The following is a 15,090-nucleotide window of genomic DNA, read 5'->3' on the forward strand; positions in this document are numbered from 1 at the left end:
TAAATTCTAGTTTATATATAAATAAATAGATTAAACATTTTTTTTATTCTTCACAAATAAATGCACATTTTAGGACATGTTAAACAGTGCTCAAAAAATAATTCAGTTTATAGAAATCTCCTGTGATACCTGTTCTATAGTGACCCTACATCAAGGTTGAGAACAGTACGATAAACCTACAGTTACATTTTTTTGGTGTTGTTGGTTGGCACTGCGTAGTGGGGTGAAAGGAAGTCACAGTAATTGTTTGGGTTATAATAGAATGCAGATGAAGGTCAGAGCTAAATTGATTCACAGGAAGTGACCCGTTTCAAATCCTGGTGTCCCTGTAGAAAAATTGTGTGGTGTCAGAAAAAAGAGAAGATGGTGTTTCTGGTAAGGTGGGTTTTATAGGTATCCATCATCTGTACTTTATAAAATATTGCTCAGTCATTGCAAATAAAATGCTTGATTAACATCCACGCAAACAACACAATAAGTGAAGAACTAAAATATAGATCTTTTTAGTGGAATCTGACCTTGATATATGGGGAAATCATTGTGAATTGGAACTCTTAACAATTTAATCATTTATACTTTGGTTATACAGTGGCTAATTAACCAGCTTTATAAGATAATATGATTAAAAAAAAAAAAGTATCTTGGAAGTATAAATCTAAAAAATATAGCATGTCAGTGTTTAATCTGTAATCTTCTTGGCAGCATCACGGTAGTATTATTTTCCTTCTTAGCGGAGTTCTTTAATGCATTGTTTTCTCTCTGGAATGAGCGAACCAGATAAAAAGAGAGACATCATGTGAAAGTCGTAGGAGTGTGTCCTCTAGTAACTTGTGACTCTAAAACCATGTTGACAATATTTCTAGTTGAATAAAAGAGGTTAAGCTTACATAGATAAGTAACAAAAGTCCTGTAGGCTTTGAAAGGATGTCACATTAACTAGTTTAATGATATATGATCAGTGTCCAGAGACAAGTCTGGCAATAGTAAAATTGTAATGTGCCACAAGCATCCCAGGTTTCCTGTTATATCTTAAAATCATGATGGGAATGAGTTAACGTACCCTCCAGGCCTATATGATCCTGATATGTCTCTCAAACACATGCAGTGTATTAGAACTTTGATTTTTCCTAATAAATGTTAATTTTAATAAAGGCACATGTTAAAGTTCTTTCATCACACCCACTCGGTTTTATGATTGTCTTCCCAGATCCTCGCCAACCTTGTCATGGAAACCCTCCTCCCTGAGATGAGAGACCTCATCACCCCCAAACTGAAGGGCAAGATGCATGAGAGACAGAGGAATTGGATGCTGGTACTTCACACATTTTATATGTGCTAGTCCTGCATGGAATCTGCAAGTTGTTTCTTTTTTTTATTACTATTTTATTTTACAACAGAGTATAATATGTGGGTCAGAGCTTTACCTGTAACATGTGGCTATAGCCCAAAAGCAATTTTAAAACAACTAGGATGTATTACAGTGGCTTCTGTTTCATTTTTGGCCAGATATCAGATGCAGTGTACGGGCTGGTTCAGAGCCAGACTCAGGCGCAGTATGAAGCAGTAGTGCAGAGCTGTGAAGCCGGTCGCCCCGCACTGGAAACCACCATCCGCACAGACATGGACCAGATCATCACTTCCAAAGAACATGTGTGCAGCAAAATAAGAGGTAGCTTTAACTGGTAATTTATTCCATCATTTATCTTTATCAAGTCACACAGACGTCAAGTAACTTACCTGGAATCAAAACTGCCAAACATTTACCTGAGGAAAACTGACATCAGATCATATCAGGTTTCTAGTGAAGTTTATCTAAAAGGGATTGTGAAAGAAGGTGGCCGACAAATGTCACATTTTGACAGCTTACCTTAAGTGTTATTGATGAATGAGGATGACGTACTGTACTTGACAGAAAGTGTCCTTCTGAAACCACTGACACCTAATTTCCTGCCTATCCTTCCTGTTTTTTCATTTATCAATATTTGATATTTAATAGTTTCTGCTAATTTTAATATTTACATTATCATCTAGCACTTACATATCATGACAAACATTTAACCCTTTAAGAGCAGAATGTCTTTTAGTGGCTGTGTACATGTAAGATTTAACCCTTTAAAGGGGTCCTATTATGCTCTTTTACAGAGTCTTGATTTTGTTTTGGGGGTGTATTAGAACAGGCTCTCATACTAGTTTGTTCCTAAAACACATTATTTTTCACATATTTTACATTATTACAACACCTCTCTCCCCAGTCTGGCATGAACGGCCGAAGAAATTTACATAAAATGGTTCTGTAATATCTCCTAAGATCCAGAACATACCAGCATAAACGCTCCAGATAAAATATTTGTTATTTAGGCTAAGCATCAACATTCACAATCACAAACCACTGTTATTTTTAACAGAAAAGCAAGCATGTGCTGCTGTGTGCATGGTTTGTCATGGCAGAATACCAGCAGCGCGCTTCCTTTATTATCACTAAAAGCTGACATCTCAGTTAATTGCGATCTCATAAAGCTCTGTTATAACACTAAATATACTAAATATATGCACAATGAATCTTTCAGAGTGTCTAAAATGAGAGGATTCGTGAGCACGCAATTTCAGCACTGCGGTGAGTAGATTCTAACTTGATCACCTCTGATTGGCCATTGCGTTCCAGAAATCAACAGCTGAGTCTGTGATTGGCTACATTGCGCAACCCTTTAAACACGTGTTATAAATAGAAACTATGCCTAGCTTGCGCATGTAATCTATATAGATTTTTTTTCAGTCAATCGAAGAAATTTACATGAAATGGTTCTGTAACATCTCTTAAGCTCCACAACATCCCAGCATAAACGCTCCCGATAAAATATTTGTTATTTAGGCTAAGCATCAACATTCACAATCACAAACCACTGTTATTTTTAACAGAAAAGCAAGCATGTGCTGCTGTGTGCATGGTTTGTCATGGCAGAATACCAGCAGCGCGCTTCCTTTATTATCACTAAAAGCTGACATCTCAGTTAATTGTGATCTTATAAAGCTCTGTTATAACACATTAAATATATGCACAATGAATCTTTCACCGTGTCTACACTTAGTGTGTTAAAATGAGAGGATTTTCACTGCAGTGAGTAGATTCTAACTTAATCACCTCTGATTGGCCATTGCGTTCCAGAAATCAACAGCTGAGTCTGTGATTGGCTACATTGCGCAACCCTTTAAACACGTGTTATAAATAGAAACTCTGCCTAGCTTGTGCATGTCAATCATTTTAATCCCGCGGGAGTGCAGGTCTCTACCCCTTACCATAGCCGCCTGTGAGCTTCAGTGTAAATATTGCATCAAAATCAAATCAATTTGAGCGCGATTTAAACCCAGATGATTGTAACCACTCTAAGTTCATCTGCCTTGGGAAAGCTAGCGTGTCTCCGACATAGTGATAACACTCGTTGCCTTCTCTAGTGCAGCTCAACCAGGTCTCGTCCCATTCGTCGATCTTGGTGATAATCACAAATCCCGGAAAATATGCGTTGTAGTCCAAACGAGTCGTTCGTTGTAGTTTTTGAAAAGTGATTTCTGTTAAATAAAATATCTCCTTTTGAAGTGGACTTTGTAACTTTGCAGATCTTTTTTATGCTCAAACAGCAACATTACAGACTAACTAAAGTTGAAAGTGAAAAAGCATAATAGGACCCCTTTAAGAGCAGAATGTCTTTTAGTGGCTGTGCACATGTAATGATGTACATACTGTAATATAACATTTATTATCTTTCATACTATACTTCACACTATAATGCTATGAACCCTAAAGTTGATTTAACCTATTTACTTCTTTAATCTATCAGTACATGGTGTTTTTTTTTTACAAAGTAGTTTTACAATTTACAGTATTTATAATATTGTATCATCCATAACATGAAAATAATTAGCGCTAATTGTATTAGCCAGAATTTTAATATCAGTTCATCCCTAGCATTTCATCATTATGCAGTTGAATTAATTTTTCTGTTTGTCTGTAGCACTTGTGCTGCCCAAGGCAGAGAAGCTTCTGAAGGTGAGTATCCAGCCGTACATCAGCTCAATCCTGGACGCGCTGATGGAGCCCACCAGCAGAGGCTTCTTTGAGGTGCGAGACTTGTTCTTCAGAGAGCTGGTAGACATGAGCAAGAACCTCCTCAATGACGGCAACAAGGAAAAACTCGGGGAGGTAACCCAAAGTCCCCTCCATGACATCTGGTTACACTTTCTTTGCTAATAGGTTGCTTGAGCCATGACTTAAGTAGACTTAAAACTCTTTTACCTTTGGTGTCCAGCACATGGAGAAGATCTCCATGCTAGCCTTCCATCCTGTGAAGATGCAGAGCTGCTATGAGAAGGTGGAGACCTTGAGTTTAGAGGGACTTCAGCAGCGCTTTGACGTTTCCAGCCCCTCTGTGTTTGTCCAGAGAGCCCAAATCCTAATGCGAGAGGTCAGTCATCTTTGAACCAAGAACAGCAGCAAACTCAGAAGAATTTCTTTTATAAACAAACAGCAACTAATACTGGCAAGTTCTCTAAAACAGTGGTACTAACAACAAAGTACAAATATCTGCCACACGTCTGAGATATTTTTATTATGTTTATGCGATCAGGATGGTTCGTTAAACTGCAGCTGGTTTGAAGAAGTATGCAAATTTCTCTGTTAGGGGGGTATTGTACTTTTGTGGGAAAAACGAACAGTTTGTGTTTGTCTCTGTGCCTCTTAGGGTTTGGTTTGTGGTTTCGTTGTGTATGAAACTGTATGCCCTGTGGAGTTATGTGCTGTTGTGGTAGAGATGTTAAACCTCATTTTGGTCACTAAATTACAGTGAATTGCAGTGAAATTGCAGTGAACTAGTCTTTAAAACTGCAGTTTTAAAGGCTAGCATATGTCTGCTGATTGTGAGCACAAGAAAAAAAAAAAGGTGTTTTTTTTTATAAAGTGCAAATCATGTTTTAGCACTTTATATAAAAGTCATTTTTACAACAGAGACAGATTTTCAAAGCACAGGGAGTGGAGAAACAAGACTGAACTTGAGACGTGAATTATCAAAATAATGTTGCTTCAACTTGTTCCCACCCTTTTTGTGTGGTTAAATGCCCCCTTGTGGCAAAATTGATTAAAATATGTGGAAAAATTATATTGTCCATTTCCTATCTAAGACATGAATCCTGTCACACTTTGACTAGAGGCTGGAATACACTACATGAATTTCAAAAGATTTTAAAATATGGCATCATACACTACTCGACTGAGGATCACGCACTACCAGAATTTCAAATTGTTCCACAAACACAAAAAACTTATGCGAAAACATGTGCCTTGTTGTTAGAAGACGCACACAAAAAACACCCAAATAAAAACAATATGTGCTTTAAAATTGGCTCAAAATATCAAACATATTGTCTGAATGGATGGAATTATGATCTGAAGCAAAAAAAAACTAAAAACATAGTATGCGCCCATCGTACACTACGCAATTTTCTGTGAAATCTGTCAACCCCGACTGGCCAAAATCCCCAGACTGGCAATGACTTTTGGAAACTAGTGTCGACTCCTCCAGACTGCAAATTGAGGGCAGAAAATCTGGGCAAAAGTTGTGTAGTGTATTGTAGCCTTAAGGATATATCCATCTGTTTCGTGCAGCAAATGGATGATGCAGTATACACATTTGAGCAGCTCCTGCACCAGAGTTTGGAGGGCCAGGAAAGGGAGGATCTTTGTAAAACCACCCAGCGCTGCCAGGATCGTGTCATCAAGGTGAAACAGAACGTCCATCTGCCGTATCATATCTTTTTGAACCAGTAGGTTCTTGTTTAAGATTTATAAATTTGTACTGTTTTTCAAAATTTGATGTCCAGAAATTTGACTACGACAGCAGTACAGTTCGTAAGAAGTTCTTCAGAGAGGCTCTTCTGCAGATATTCATCCCCTACATGCTGAAACAGCTCTCCCCATCATGCTCTGCTGTACGTCTTAGCTGTGGTAGAGCAACGATCATTATCCAATCTAAAACTTCTCAGAAAGTATTTAAAGTTATGTTGTTTATGCAGGAACTCCCCCGTTTCCAGGAGCTCATTTTTGAGGATTTCTCTCGTTTCATTCTGGTGGAAAACATATTTGAGGAAGTGGTGCTGCACACAGTCATGAAAGACATAATGATGGGTAAGACTTCTTTGAAAGAATTAGACCTTTACAAACCAAGAAGATTGAAACATTTAAAGTTGTGATGTTTTGGAATCAAATGTTTTCTTCTGTAATGTATTGTGATGTACATCCAAGTAAAACAGATTATTGGAAAAGGAAATGCCATCATACTATGCTCTTATCAACATTCCTTCTATGTTCCAGCTGTGAAGGAAGCAGCCGTCCAGAGGAGACACAACCTGTACCGAGACAGCATTGTTTTGACCAACAGCGACCCTAACCTTCACCTGTTAGGGGAGAATCCTCCCATTGACTGGGCTGAGGAATATGGAGGAGGTCAAGAGGAGGTGGATGGAGAGAATGCAGGAGATCCAGAGGCTCAAAAAAGGCGCAGGATGAAGCAGGTGGTCTCCATGATCCAGATAGAAGGCAATGCCTCTGTGCTGCCCAATGAATCATGCCTGGAAGTGCCCACTGTAGACAATATTCCAGAGGAGGAGGCGGAGGTACGTTCAGAGAAGCAAGTTCCCAATGGAACCAAAAAGGATGTGAACAAAAATGCGATTGATGAGATACCACCAACAAACGGAAGTGCAATAAAAGAGGAAGAAAGCACAACAGAAAAGTCACTGCAGGACACAGAGAGCAAGTCGGCCATAGACTGTGCCATACAGGAAATCGAGAATGCAGTTCAGGAAGAGGAACATGAACTCAGGACACAGAAAACTGCAGAGTCATCATCCTTGAAAGAGGAAACTGCAGCCGAGGAGGTAAAACCCACCTCAAATTGTGAAGAAGAGGCACGAATAAACCCAGCAGACACAAACAAAGATTCACCTTCAAGCACAGAGGAGGAGCCTTTGGATTCGCCGGTAAGGGACGGGGAAGCAGTGACACCATCAGACCAACAGGAAAATCACATTACGGCGAGCACTCATGACTCATCACAGCACGATGACAGCGGATTCCAGTCGCCCACTAATGAAGCAGCAGAAGAGGAACATCAGGCGGGAAAGGAGGAATGTAATGACTCTGAAACTGGAGAGGATATTGGGAAGGGAGAAAGTGCACATATGGATCACCAGTGAAATATCTCATGAACTCTGTTCATTTATTATGTGTTTATGCTTGTAAACAGTGAGTAAATGCATTACCCACTGCTCTAAAACGACTTTTGACTGAGTGACAGGAGCTTTTTTGTGGCTTTTTTGCCCGTAAAACACTTTTGTCTCACTACTCTGACTGTATAGACATTGTTGTCTATATCTTTTTGCATGCACACTCTCACATTTTTTTGCACTTAAAAAACAAAACAAAAACAAAGTCACTCTTAGAGCTGTGCTTGATTACAAACACATCCTAGGTTAAAATGTCTTCACCTTTCTGTTCACAAGTACAATATTCACCTTTATTAGGTCCTAGGTTTAGTGTCATTTCATTTGTGTGTGGTGCAGAATAACAGACTGCAGAAAATTTGTTTTTGCAGTGGAAATCAGCCACCTTATGCCTCATGATGATAGTATATGGTGCCTTATTGAAATCTGCATCTCGTATCTGATACAGTACTGCCTTACCAGAATTCACACTAAAGACACTGAATTTTATTTTTCATCAACATTATAATAGAGGCTTGTTTTATGCTTTCTTAATCGGTGAGATGGTTTGTAATCAAAGCATCCTTTTGACATAAAGAAGTCTGTTGAGTTGCCTGCACAGGAGACATTTAGCTTGTGAACTAATACTTGCTGGAATACTTGTTTGGAACGCCAAACAAGCTGCATCTTGTGTAAGCTTGTTTAAGACTGGAGTGTTGCTTGCATTGCTGCTGCTGGTGGAGTAAGCATTATTTTCTTAGACACTGCTGTCATTTGTTGTGATTACAGAAGTGACTGCATAGATTTTTCATTAACCAGGCCAAACTAGAATAACTGACTTTAAGCCATTTTCCATGTGGTGCTTTTCGCCTCCTTTTTCATTGTTGAATCTGGATTTTTTTTTTAAATTGCATTTAGTAATTGCATTATGATATCAGTATCTTCTGGGTTGCACATACACTGTATAGTTTTAGTTTATGTAGAGAATACTGCTCAATGGGTTGTGGGTCCTAGTGGAGATATGTGTCATGTTATTTGATTTAAGTACAGGTGACTTTTGTAAAGGGTAATCCAGAAGATTAGAGCCATCAAACTAGTATTCATATTTGTACAGCGCCACTGTTAGGGAACCAGAAAGTTATGTTAGATATTTGTATTTCAAATTTAAATTACAAGCAAATTATTGATGTGCAAAATGTTATCAATAGGGTCTGACTCCTATATCTGGCCACAACAGCTTCCTAATTTCTTCAATTCTGTTTAAAGATTGACTTTTTAAAGTAGTTGTATCTATGAAATGACAATGACTTCAACTTTTAATTAATGTAATTGAATATTTTTATTTATTAGTTACAGCACTTGGTACGATACGTTATCTTAACCTTTTTTATTGTATCCTGCTCAAATACTTTTGCATTTTTATTGTATTATCTTTTGGAAAAATAAATCAATATCTCTGAGAGTCTGCATATTTTTGTCTTTTATGCAGTTGTTTGCTGAATAGTATTTGAATTAGCTATATTTACATGACTTAAAGAGGTCATGAACTGAGAAATCAAAAGTCCCTCGATCTTTTTTGGTCGTTGTACTATACAAACATCCTGTAAATTTCAGAACTCAAAACTTTTTCGTTAGTCTAACAGCTTATATTGAAGCCAAAAAAAAACAGTTCATGACCCTTTTAAAGTGAAAATGTGGCTTGGTGTATCTGTCACACCAGCAGGCGGCAGTGCAAACGTTTGTCACGCTCGTTCAGGCACCACGATGAACATTCGGCAGTGATGTTTTTAATTCACCCCAGTGAATCGAATCTTTTGATTCGTTCACCAAAAAGGATTAATTGACTCTGTACAGGTTCAGTGAAGAGGTCATGATCGTTAGATGGGTTCAAAAATGCTCCATCACTGCCTGTATTCGAACTTGTAATAGTAAGCCTTTGAAGGCAGGAAAGCAATCACCTTCACAAGAGAGAAATTAAAGTGAACGAAAAATAATCACGAGAACTATTCGTTCACTTATTTATTTTTTTAAATACCAATTCGTTCACGAAAGAAACGTTTATGGCAGCCATTTGAGTGTTTATTAATTTAAAAAGTGTATTTTGTATGGAAATTAACCTATAAATGATGTAATTTAATTTATTTACATTTGTTTATCTTATTATTATTATTAAGACTTATTATAACAATAAATTATTTTTTTTATATATTATTTCAATATTTAGTTATATGAGTTACATAGATACAATACGTGACATTTGAACATTTTGCCCCTAATTATGCATATGAACTCCAACACCCGCGTTCGGCGTTATCCCCAACACGCACCTGTTAAAAGTAATATTTCTTTATTTGAGAGGGGACCGAAAAAAATATCCCGACGTGCTGACGACATCGTTTTGCGTAGCCTGAGCGCACACACAGCTCTGGTATTTTCCCCGCTCAGAGAGAGAGAGATCAGCGTCTCACGCAGCGTACAGCAAGGCACCAGCATCAGCATCGGCGGTGGACGAGACGCGCAGCACTGAATGATCCCGCGCACCGTGAACACATCTTACCGACTACACACTTGAGTGTCACTGCACAGAGATTACAGTCAAAGGTTTTTCACCACTGTGGGACGGGGGAATGATAAACCCCGGATCCCCCGGGCCGTTGTACTGTTCTTAAGGATGCGATCCCTGAGCCCACCGTGGGCCTCGCTACTCCCCGAGGCTTTCCTCATCACAACAGTCGCCGTCAGCGCTGCAATGGCAGGTAAGACACATTCAATTCATGGCATTTATGGGTATCGTGATGCCGGACAGGTGTCTTGGAATAAATAAGCAGTATCTGGCTATTTATATAGCCCAAAACAGCTTGTGCAGCCACATAGTGGGGATGTGTTTTGTATATTTTGCTTGTTCTGTGCACATGTGCACTGCAAGTATTTGTAAAAGTCATAATTAGACCATACAAGTATTTTTATATCAGAATTCTTTTGAAAGATTAATAATAATAGAATGTTTTTGCTTATACATTCAGTGATGGAAGGTCCCTTCTTTTAAATGAATTCAGACTTAGATTCTGTTTGAATTGGCTTTGATTTAAATGAATTTTTCTGCTGTTTGAAAAAACAAAGTAAACTTGAACAAAATAAAAATAAAAAAATGTTATGATATGGACACACATGTGGACCCTCTTATCCACATGTGTTTCCATTTTGGAAAATGTGTGCACTCATGGGTACATTCACACTGTTTTGATGTCATCATGTCTGTATGACAGTCATTACTCTGAGTTTCCCACTCTGCTCTTAAGATTTGTGACCCTGGACCACAAAACCAGTCATAAGGGTCCATTTTTTTAAATTGAGATTTATACATCATCTGAAAGCTGAATAAATACGCTTTCCATTGATGTATGGTTTGTTAGGATAGGACAATATTTGGCCGAGATACAACTATTTGAAAATCTGGAATCTGAGGGTGCAAAAAAATCAAAATATTGAGAAAATTGCCTTTAAAGTTGTCCAAATGAAGTCCTTAGCAATGCATATTACTAATCAAAAATTAAGTTTTGATTTATTTACGATAGGAAATTTACAAAATATCTTCATGGAACATGATCTTTACTTAATATCCTAATGTTTTTTGGCATAAAAGAAAAATCGATAATTTTGACCCATACAATGTTTTTTTGGCTATTGCTAAAAATATACACAAGCGACTTAAGACTGGTTTTGTAGTCCAGGGTCACATTTGGCATGAGTCCTGATAACGTCATTCATTGACACGCACACCCCAGGGGCTATTCTCTAACCCCTCAGCTTTGTGTAATGGAAACAGGCAATCAGCAGTCAGGAATGAGAACTCCAGACCCTGACACATTCCTCCTGCCACTCAGGTCTGGGTTATAAATAAGAACAATATGAATGTAGAGCATGACTGCCACTAGAGTCCCTCAAACCACGAGACCAAAGAAAAACTGAACCACATAGGGCATTTTTTGTTTTTGTTTTGTTTTTGTGCAAGACCTTGTACTCACATACAGTGGGTATAGAAAAGAATCACCCTCCTTTAAAAAAATCACATTTTCTTGCTTTGTAGCCTGAAATGAAGACGGACACAGTTTTTGTTTTATCCAGCTGTATTTACTCAGTGCAACTTATAACACCCAAGTGAAAGATATAACGCCAACATGTCAGAAAAATAAATAAATAAAATAAAATAACAGAGTTGGAAAAAGGATCACCCCCTTGTGCCAGTATGTTGTTGAACCACCTTTTGCTTTAACTACAGCCTTTAGTCTGTAACTTGGGATATGTCTCTACTAACTTTGCACATCTAGACTTTGCAATATTTGCCCACTCTTCTCTGCAGAACTGCTCAAGTTCAGATTAATTTGATGGTGAGCATTTGTGGCCTGCAGTCTTCAAGTCATTCCACAGATTTTCAGTGGGGTTTAAGTCTGGGCTCTGACTAGGCCATGCAGGGACATTCAACTGTCTCTCCTTCAACCACTGGGTGTGGGTGGTCAGTTTTGCTGTGTGCTTTGGGGCATTGTCATGTTGGAAGGTAAACTTTCTTCCCATTGACAACTTTCTGGCAGAGGACAGCAGATTTTCCTCAAGTATTTGACAGTATTTTGTCCCATCCGTTTTTCCTTCTATCTTGACAAGTGCTCCAGTCCCTGCTGCAGAGAAACACCCCATAACAGGATATTATCACCTCTATGCTTTACTGTAGGAATGCTGTTATTTGGATGGTGATAAAGCCTTTGAAAATGTGGTTACCATCTCCTGACTTGTGCCTGTCCACAGCTTTATCCCAGAGATCTTTTGACAGCTTTGCCACCCATAGTTGATTGTTTGCTTCAGTTGCACTACCAAGGACCGCAATGCTCCAGGAAAACTCTTTTCATGCTGAGTTTACAAGTCATTTTTAGGAGGGGTTCTGCCTTTTTCCAACTCGGTGATTCTGTTTTGTTTTTTGTTTTTTTCTGACATGTTGGCGTTATATGTTTCAGTTGGATGCTATAAGTTGCACTGAGTAAATACAGCTGGATAAAACAAAAACTGTGTCAGTCTTCATTTCAGGCTGCAAAGTAACAAAATGTGATTATTTTAAAGGGGGGTGATTCTTTTCTATACTGTAATCAGATACTTGCTGAGATATGTAGTTTTTGCTGTATATTCTCTGCAGCAGCTTATAGGATAATATATTATAGAATAGACCACCAAGGTTACCATTGTATTACCAAGTTGTTTTAAACTAATATGGGTATATTCTTTGAGGAATTAACTTTAGAGTACCATGAACCATGATTTAAGATAATCATTCAGTAGTACTATGAGGAATACATTATATAAAACTAACATAATGGTTTTCATCTGATAATAGACTTTTTAAAAATGATCTGTATTGATTGAGATTGAATATACATCGACTGGCATTGATGTTTAATTGTACATGCACATTTATCCTGTTTTTATATGTAATTACCTAAACATATTAATGATATTGTTAAAGGTAGTCTTTATCTAGATAATATAAAAATCAATAGCCATTTTTCATATTGTACATTATAATATTGTGATGCCTTTTGAAATTGTAGCATTTGAAATGATTAGTTTTAGTTTTTAGTGTTTTTTAAAGAGGTAATTCACCACAGACAAGGTGGGGTTTTAATAAAAGTTGGCTGTCTAAACAGTAGTAAAACAAATTTTTTTTTTTCGGTACTACACAACTAGAAAAAAACAGAGAAAAGGGTTGTGGAGAAGAAGACAGGAAACTTCAACACCCATAATGCACTGGGTTTGATTAGACTATCCGTGAGTGGGGATACAAAAATGCAGAAGTAATATCTGTAGTTTTCACAAAAGCCCTGGCGCTGTCAAAACTTGATGACAAATAAAAACTTGTTCACATTGTTCATGTATTTATACTATCAACATTGTAACAATAAAAAGCTGGTTAAAATCGTCAAACTTATTATTTAATTTATTTAGGCAAAATAGTATAGAATTATATTACTTGCCATTTATCAGTTATCAGCCATAACATCAGTACATTCCTATTTACTATCCTAGATCATCAGGGTATCATTTTTGTGGTGTAGTAGTTTAAAAAACAGATGAAGAGAGTTTAAACTGCATAAAGTGACTGTGACCATGGTGGATGATATTTAACCAGAAGCAAATACATTTTATTTAGGCTTTTATGAGTTGCCAGGGCTTTGCTCACACTGTAGAGGAGCTGTGAAGTCGATAATTGACCATCTAATGAGAATGAAGGCAATTTAAGTAACCTTCAAAAATGAGCACTCTAAATGGTTCTTCTTTCTGAGAACTTGTATATATAGAAGCAATTATGCAACCACAGAGATATAATATAGATCATTTAGATGCAGAGGGAAGAGGTAGGTGTTGTTGTTATTGCAAAAGAGAGGAATGAAAAGAAGATGTAAAAGAAGAAACCATGAGAGAAATAAGTGAATGGCAGTTCTGGATGAGGATTTCAAGGTCTAGGTCAAAGAGTACTATAAGCTGAATATTACACTGGATAAACGGTCTTGATCAGTATGATTATCTAGTTTCCCAGTATAAATATTTAAGCTAAATATCCTTAAAGGAATACTTAAGCCAAAAATGAAAAATTGCTGAAAATTTACTCTTAGGCCATCTAAAATGTAGATGAGTTTGTTTGTTCATCGGAACAGATTTGGAGAAATTTAAAGGGGTCATATGATGCTTTTTTAAAGATCATTATTTTGTGTATTTGGTGTAACAGAATATGTTGACATGCTTTAATGTTCAAAAAACACATTATTTTTCAAATACTGTACATTATTGTAGGTCCTCTATGCCCCGCCTCTCTCAAACGCTTTGTTTTCTACAAAGTCCCTCCTTCCGACAAGCGCAGTCTGCTAAGGAAAACTTGAAATCGCATCATATGACCCCTTTAACAATACATCACTTGCTCACCATTGCATCCTCAGCAGTGAATGGGTGCCGTCAGAAGAATGAGAGTTCAAACAGTTGATAAAAACCTCACAATAATCTGCAAGTATTCCACACAACTCCAGTCCATCAGTTAACAGAATCAAATCCATTATTAACATATACTTTAAAACTTTTGCTTCTGGCTAAAATACGAGTCATCTCTCCATAATACTGCTTTGTCCAGTGAAAAAGTCATTTCGTCTGAATCAGAAGAAAAATATGCTCAGGTCAAGCTCAATTTAGAAGTGAAAACATCCTAAACAGTTCCAAACAAAAATGAGCACAACTATTTTGGGTGAATTATTATTTAAGAACAAGATACATTTACTTAAGAAGCAAAATTGCATAGGAATAGACCTGTTGTAGAGAATTAATTGCATTAAGTTTATTTTCCTTAGTCCACTAGAATATAGTTTTTCTTAATCATAAACATCACTAATTGTGATTATTAACATAATTATAATACATAATTTAGATATTTATATTATTAGAACAAATGAACAAAAATGCTGATTCAAATTGATTTTTGCAGTGTCTGAAATGTATATAGAATTATGGCACATGGCTCAAGACCTTTATTTAAGCACTCAGAAGTCGTGCCTTTAAAGAGATTAAATGCAGTTAATATATATCTGAGTCTGTTTTCTGGTGCTTGCTTTCTGCTGATGTTGCATCCAACAAGATACTCTGATTTAATGCCTGGAGTGCAGGAAGTCTTTCTCATTTCCAGTTTGTCTCTCTCTCTTTATCACCTTCTCTCTGTGTCTAACTGCTCCCTGTGTGCTTGAGTTCCTGTTGTGATCTCGCATGATGAACCGTGTACGTGTGTGTGTGTGTGTGTGTGTGTGTGTGTGTGTGTGT

General features: G+C 37.3%; 2 protein-coding genes across 2 annotated transcripts in view; both read left to right on the forward strand.

The window, feature by feature from the left end:
• LOC107690674 (niban-like protein 1) overlaps nt 1-8,151 on the forward strand; it is a 31,192-nt gene extending 23,041 nt beyond the window's left edge. The window contains exons 7-14 of the mRNA XM_016489065.1: nt 1,208-1,312; nt 1,507-1,669; nt 4,008-4,195; nt 4,302-4,457; nt 5,654-5,767; nt 5,869-5,976; nt 6,061-6,172; nt 6,359-8,151. Of these exons, the coding sequence (XP_016344551.1) occupies nt 1,208-1,312; nt 1,507-1,669; nt 4,008-4,195; nt 4,302-4,457; nt 5,654-5,767; nt 5,869-5,976; nt 6,061-6,172; nt 6,359-7,242 (1,830 nt within the window). The 3' untranslated portion in view covers nt 7,243-8,151. The remainder of the gene's footprint in view (nt 1-1,207; nt 1,313-1,506; nt 1,670-4,007; nt 4,196-4,301; nt 4,458-5,653; nt 5,768-5,868; nt 5,977-6,060; nt 6,173-6,358) is intronic.
• A 1,551-nt stretch (nt 8,152-9,702) lies between these two features.
• LOC107690676 (neural proliferation differentiation and control protein 1-like) overlaps nt 9,703-15,090 on the forward strand; it is a 25,517-nt gene continuing 20,129 nt past the window's right edge. Inside the window, exon 1 of the mRNA XM_016489067.1 lies at nt 9,703-10,004. Coding sequence (XP_016344553.1) covers nt 9,920-10,004 — 85 coding nt within the window. The 5' untranslated portion in view covers nt 9,703-9,919. The remainder of the gene's footprint in view (nt 10,005-15,090) is intronic.

The sequence above is a fragment of the Sinocyclocheilus anshuiensis genome, unplaced genomic scaffold (genome assembly GCF_001515605.1).
Source record: "Sinocyclocheilus anshuiensis isolate Anshui unplaced genomic scaffold, SAMN03320099.WGS_v1.1 scaffold2041, whole genome shotgun sequence".
Classification (NCBI taxonomy): domain Eukaryota; kingdom Metazoa; phylum Chordata; class Actinopteri; order Cypriniformes; family Cyprinidae; genus Sinocyclocheilus; species Sinocyclocheilus anshuiensis.